The sequence below is a fragment of the Colobus angolensis genome, unplaced genomic scaffold (assembly GCF_000951035.1).
Source record: "Colobus angolensis palliatus isolate OR3802 unplaced genomic scaffold, Cang.pa_1.0 Scaffold5, whole genome shotgun sequence".
NCBI lineage: Eukaryota > Metazoa > Chordata > Mammalia > Primates > Cercopithecidae > Colobus > Colobus angolensis.
In genome coordinates, this window is record NW_012118487.1 from 2,132,221 (window position 1) to 2,139,052 (window position 6,832).

General features: G+C 37.4%; 2 protein-coding genes across 3 annotated transcripts in view; one reads left to right on the forward strand and one right to left on the reverse strand.

Moving 5' to 3' along the window:
* Positions 1-5,370, forward strand: part of CCDC110 (coiled-coil domain containing 110) — a 32,481-nt gene extending 27,111 nt beyond the window's left edge. The window contains exon 7 of one of the 2 annotated variants that reach the window (XM_011959532.1): positions 5,009-5,370. In XM_011959532.1, coding sequence (XP_011814922.1) covers positions 5,009-5,049 — 41 coding nt within the window. In that variant the 3' untranslated portion in view covers positions 5,050-5,370. The remainder of the gene's footprint in view (positions 1-5,008) is intronic. The other variant, XM_011959533.1, reaches the window with a different exon arrangement.
* The window catches only part of LOC105524328 (chromosome unknown open reading frame, human C4orf47), a 24,554-nt gene continuing 18,721 nt past the window's right edge, over positions 1,000-6,832 (reverse strand). Inside the window, exons 7-8 of the mRNA XM_011959529.1 lie at positions 5,422-5,588; positions 1,000-1,241 (exon numbers count right to left, since the gene is read on the reverse strand). Coding sequence (XP_011814919.1) covers positions 1,193-1,241; positions 5,422-5,588 — 216 coding nt within the window. The 3' untranslated portion in view covers positions 1,000-1,192. The remainder of the gene's footprint in view (positions 1,242-5,421; positions 5,589-6,832) is intronic.

Below are 6,832 nucleotides of genomic sequence, written 5' to 3' on the forward strand. Positions count from 1 at the left end.
CCCTGGTGAATGAGGGCTATCAATACCTCACTATGAATTACAGTAAGATACTTAAATCATGTCTTTTAGGGGCCGATTTTTTTTTTTTTTTTTTTTGAGACGGTGTCTTACTCTGTTGCCCAGGCTGGGGTGCAGTGGCATGATCTCGGCTCACTGTAACCTCCACCTTCCAGGTTCAAGCAATTCTCCTGCCTCAGCCTCCCGAGCTGGGATGACAGGCATGCACCACCATGCCCGGATAATTTTTATATTTTTAGTAGAGACAGGGTTTCACTATGTTGGGCAGGCTAGTCTCGAACTCCTGATCTCGTGATCCACCCGCCTCAGCCTACCAAAGTGCTGGGATTTCAGACATGAGCCACCGTGCCTGGCTTAGAGCAGATTATTTTTAAAAGAGGGCCGGTGAAGGAGAAGAGCTAACGTGGGGACTAGCGGGTGAGACCTAGGTGAGATGCCCCAGGTGAGGCAGCTTGACACCTAGAGAGGAACATGGGAGGACACCAAAGACTGACTTCATCCGTCTTCCAACTTCAGAATTTTTATAAGATGCTCAACTAACAGGTACATCCCCCTCAACCCCTCAACTCATCCTGGGGCTGCCATTGGCTAAATAACCTGATGCTTTCCGTAAGTCACAAATAGAGGGCGTGTTGTCACAGGAGCTGAAGCATTTGCCTCACTATGTCATGTGTATATATTGCATCTATGTGATAATATAAATGGATCTAACATTTATCTTTGATGTTAAGAATGCTTCAGTAGGCTATGACACTTGGATAGCTATCAATCCAATTTTCAATACTTCTGAGAAGAAACAGCAAGAATTTATTGTGTACTTTCTACCTTTCCAGCAGTCTCTTCCACTCCTCCCCTCCAATCCTGCAATTTTTTAACATTAGCAGTAAAAGCAAATGACAGATTGCACTTCAGGATTTTGTAAAATGTGTAAACATGTTCTGCTTAGACACACAGATCTAAAAACATAAATCAACAACCATGTGTTATTAGCAAATACTATTTATTAATTAAGTAGTAGTATGAAAATAAGGAAGAGAATTAGAGTTGCAGGCTTAAATTTCTTTTAGCTGCTTGAACTATCTGCTCCAAAACATCTTATATTTTTTCAAATAATTAGCTCTTGATAATGAATTACTCGTAGTTAAGATCTAGAAAGCTACTTGTCTTCCAGTTGCTAATAGGATGGTACTGAAGCAGTCTTGTAGTTCTTTGAATTTAGTGCCCTAAAATTGGAAAATAAACACACATTAATTTTATAGGTGCAGGTCAAATACCTGTACATTGTTTTGTTTTGTTTTTTAAGACAGGGTCTCGCCCTGTCACCCAGGCTGGAGTGCAGTGGTGCGATCACAGTTCACTGCAACCTCAACCTCCTAGGCTTTTAAGCAATCCTCCTACCTCAGCCGCCCAAGTATCTGAAACTACAGGCGTGCGCCATCATGCCTGGCTAATTTTTATATTTTTTGTAGAGACAGAGTTTTGCCGTGTTGCCCAAGCTGGTCTTAAAATCCTGGGCTCAAGTGATCTGCCTGACTTGGCCTTCCAAAGTGCTGAGATTACACACGTGAGCCACCAAGCCCAGCCTATCTGTACATTCTTACAAAAACTTTTTTCATTAAAAAATTTAAAACTAATATACTTTGTAACATATTAACAATCCAAAACCAAAATTTTCTCATCAACTTAAAACACTTCATTTTATTAAAGCCATATATACTTAGAAGATACAATTTAAGAAGGAAAACAATTATGGAATCAATTTTAAATACTACTGTCCAAAGGTTTACTGGTTTTAAAATTAGGGTAAAAGCTAGAACCTGATTCAGGATAATGATTTGATAATGTATTATAAAAAGAAAGAGATTTCAATAAATTCAAAATTACTAAACGGAAGATAAAATTCAAATTTTTCAAAAGAACAATCATTTATTCTTCTTTTTCTCCCTGCTCCAAACATATATGCTACAGCATCATAGAACTTTCTCAGGTTTATTCTCTGCAGAGAAAAGAACACACAGAAAACCTGAAATACTGCCTGCTTCCCACACACAAAGTTCCGTCTATCAGAGGGTGGGCGTGGTGATGAGGAAAATTCTAATTTTACCATCTGTTTATTAGATGAAATTGGGCAGAGTAGTGATAGGTGGCTTGCCAGAGGTTAAAGGTTAAAAGGATAGAAAAAAGCTCCATATCTTCCTGTTTCTAAGTCCAATACTTTACCAACTAGCCCACAGAGAATAGTATTCCTGTAGACAACAGTTTAAATTACATACATTTACCCTAATATCTAGGGGAATCGTGGTTCAGTGACACAGATCAGTTTTTGTTGATTCAGAAGATGTGAATTTTGCTAGTCAAAATCAATTTTCCATTCCACAAAATTGTCACCAAAGTGCTACAAAGAGTAGATAAAATATGCAAAAATTGGTCATCACTGTCATCAATATTAGCTTATTATAATAAAACCTGTACGGGTTAAGCTACCATTCAAAATGTATATCCGGCCGGGCACAGTGGCTCACGCCTGTAATCCCAGTACTTAATCCCAGCACTTTGGGAGGCTGAGGTGGGAGGATTACCTGAGGTCAGGAGTTCGAGACCAGCCTGACAAACACGGCAAAACCCCGTCTCTACTAAAAATACAAAAATTAGCTGGGCGTGGTGGTGGGTGCCTGTAATACTAGCTACTTGGGAGGCTGAGACAGGAGAATTGCTTGAACCTGGGAGGAGAAGGTTGCAGTGAGCCGAGATCATGCCACTGCACTCCAGCCTGGGTGATAAGAGTGAAACTCCCTCTCAATAAAGGAAAAAAAGACAAAATGTATTTCCAAAACCTGTTCCTTCAAACCCATACACAGTATCAGCGACACATGGTAGACTTGGAAAGCTTGAATAGGCTAATTATTGCAGCTAAGAAGGACTCTTCATTTCACCTACATTACCTCACTTATAATAGCATCTCATACATTAGTGACTTTGGACTAACTGCATATTTTAACTTCTATTTGATAGTATCACAGCAATTTAGAACTTTTGTCAAAGTAGTACTGGAGTCTGGGGGGTGGTTATTCTATTTTACATAAAATGAGAATGTACTATGCTTCCAGTTAATTGCAGTGATACTATATTACTGAAATTGAATTCACAGCAAAGACACTGGTACTAACACTCCTAATGAGATGCATACATGGCTTAATACAGATGTCATAGTATTGGAGGCCACTGAAATACACACAGCATTCTGTAGTTAATGCTACTGACACATACAAGTGCTCAAGAAAAAACTTCACTTGACAAATGCTTTATACACTTGCCATTTGGGAAATACTGAGATAAATGTTTTGGAAAAATATAAAATCAAACATAGCTATATGTAGCAAAATGACTATCATATAAGGTATAACATATATGGATGACTATAACACATAAAAGGTTCATGATGGAAGTTCAGTAGAACTCTGTCTGAGGATATAAGCAGACTTTAGAGAAGAGATGATAGAAGATAGAAGGCAGAATGAACAACCTTACCAGCAATGTAGTAGAGTAGGTTAAAAAAAAGTACATGTATTTCATAAGGCTCAAGAAAAAGATGCACCAAAATAACAAGACAGACAACAGGAAAGCAGGTTATGGCCACCTTACAAGGGGCCTTCAGTTTTTTAAGCAAATGTTTGAAACTAGATGGCATCTCAAGCTAATTAGTCCCCATGAAACCAGAAGATAACTTCAATATTTTTTTTTAGAGAAAACGCATCTTTAAGTACATAAAATACAGTAAAATCATGTATATCACAAAAAATGTTGTGGGCTGTAAATATTATGTCTGAAGTAGCAAACTGTAAACATTTTAAATTTTCCTTATTTGAGATCAGTTTTTCTAATCTTGCAAACTCTCAGCATAAAATTTAGTGCTAGGTAGCCCCTGAATGATGTAAAGCTTAAGATGTCCAGAAATTTTTTTTCAACTTAAGCAACGGACTAGATTAAAATAATTCAGTCAGAAAAGTGGATACATACTGAAGCTCTAAATGGATGTTGAGTGAGAGAATCAAGTGAAAAAAAGCGATTGTTAGGTATCCAGGACCACAGAATCTTCTCAGCAGTCCCATGAGCAAGAAGAGTAGTACAAGTATGAACATCATCTAACTTAGGGCAGCCCAAGTTATCGAAGTTTTAAGACAGTATCAACTTACTATGAAGTCTTCTTTCCCAAAAGAATTCAGGTATTCAAAATCATATTTCTGGTTAGGTAAAAGTTAACACATAGCACTGGTATTTTTAATTTATAAAAATGTTAAGTAATTTGTCTTTAACTGATTAGTTCTGCTGGTAAATACATTGTTCCAAAGAACTTAACAAGTAGTCAATCAGAAATACACCTTTGTGCCGGGCATGGCGGCCCACGTCTGTAATTCCAGCACTTTGGGAGGCCAAGGCAGGCAGATCACCTGAGGTCGGGAGTTCGAGACCAGCCTGACCAAATGGAGAAACCCCGTCTCTACTAAAAATACAAAATTAGCCAGGGGTGGTGGTGCATGCCTGTAATCCCAGCTACTCAGGAGGCTAAGGCAGGAGAATCGCTTGAACCCGGGAGGCAGAGGTTGTGGTGAACCGAGATCACGCCATTGCATCCCAACCTGGGCAATAAGAGCGAAACTCCGTCAAAAAAGAAAAGAAAAAGAAAGAAAGAAATACACCTTTGTAATAAAGGGCAGTTTTATTTTTCTGAAATAATACTAATGTTAGTATTATAATTACTGTCTCCAAGTGATAAAGATGTACTACTGTTTTTATAAAAGAATGTAAATTTAGTGTCCTTTAGACACAAAATGACTGATTGTTTTTACTCAAAAGAACTTTCTCACTTTTGAGAGTATACAAAACCTGGATAAAATTGAAGTTTTAAGATACTTTGATAATATACTTTTTCTCAAAGCATTATAGTTATGTTGGCATTTTTAATTAACCAGAATATTTCCTATTTTCACAGGTTATCTCAAAGTTAAAGACAGAACTCTCAAGCATCATTAGGATTCCTCACGACTGCTAAGAAACTCCCTTGGAGAAATAGCCAATGTTAATGTGTACTGCTAACTGAACTATGAATATCTAACTAGTCTCAAATGACTCATAATGAGGCGCTATAGATTTGCTTTAAAAATTATGCACAGAATGGTTTGGTGCAGATAACTTAAGCTTTTTCAGCTGGGAATTTCAGAAGATGGGGGAGAACTTCTACAAGGGAGGGCAGGTACCTGTACGTGGAAGGAGCTGAGATGTCTAAAGTCACCCAAATTTGTCATTTTAAAAAGTATATATAAATAAAAGATACTATTTTGAAGAAGTATAAAAGTTGGAAACAATTGTTTCTTGGTTTGTAAGCTAAGCGTAAGGTATTCCCACCTTCTGACATTCAAAGTCATTATACTTTCAATTGGTCTGCTTTTTGGTCCACCTGGTGGGTGGAAAATCTTATCGTTTTTGCCAGAAATAGTTGCCAATTTAGCCACATAAGGGTCAGCAGAATGTGATGGGTAAGGATCAAATGTTCCTGCCTTCATTCCACCAGGCTGCAAAGAAAAATGAGACAACTTAATGTGATTTTGTAAAATGCCTCTACAAAATTAGCTTGTGAAGAAGTTCATACATATTTTTGTAGTCTGCAGAGTTGGTTTTAAAGAAGATGATACTGTTTAATTCAAACACCACCAAAAGCTCTCCCTACCACCAACTTTATAGGGTCAAAACACCATAATCCAAAAGCTTTCTATAAAAATGACAATATTTATAGTAAGGTAACAGTCTAAACTATTGCCAAGCATTAATATTTTAGAGTTTATCAGGCCAGGCTATCACTTAGTTAGAAAGTGAGTCTATTAGTAAGGGAAATCCTAGGTCAGATGTATTTTGATAGAGAATGGGGAACAAGGAGTGTGGCACAATATGAGTTTACTAAATGCCAGTCAATGATGGAAAAGAACTTAAAAAAAAAGTAATAAGCGGCTGGGTGCGGTGACTCAAGCCTGTAATCCCAGCACTTTGGGAGGCCTAGACGGGTGGATCACGAGGTCAGGAGATCGAGACCATCCTGGCTAACACGGTGAAACCCCGTCTCTACTAAAAAATACAAAAAACCAGCCGGGCGAGGTGGCGGCGCCTGTAATCCTAGCTACTCGGGAGGCTGAGGCAGGAGAATGGCAGGAACCCGGGAGGCGGAGCTTGCAGTGAGCTGAGATCTGGCCACTGCACTCCAGCCTGGGCGACAGAGCGAGACTCCGTCTCAAAAAAAAAAAAAAAAAGTAATAAGCAATAGCACAAAGAAATAGAAAGCAAGAGGAAAATGTAATCTACTTTACTTTTCTTGTAGTCTGTTAAGAGAAGTCAATCAAAATATTTTTCAACCTGTACACAACACAGAAATATTTGCTTTGACTTCTTAAACTGATTTGACAGAATTTTAAACTTTATATTCTATATAATCACAGGAAAGTTCTATAGAATCATAATAACTCATTTAATTAGGCACTCTTTTCTTGTAGTATCTATGCCAAGTATACATGAAGATTTAATTCATTTGAAAGATACCGTTATCAGTTTTCAAGTTTTCCAGATTGAAGACACATGGATTATTTTAAACATCACAATAACAAGAAAACTTAAGAAAGTTTAAATTAATTTAAAAGTATAAAAGCAAAATGAATGAATTAAAAATAGAAAAACATAAATAAGCCCAATTGATGCTTTAAAAAGTAAATTAATAGCTATATCTGTAATAGAATTAAGAATGAAAAAGAAGTGAGGAAAGTCTATACCT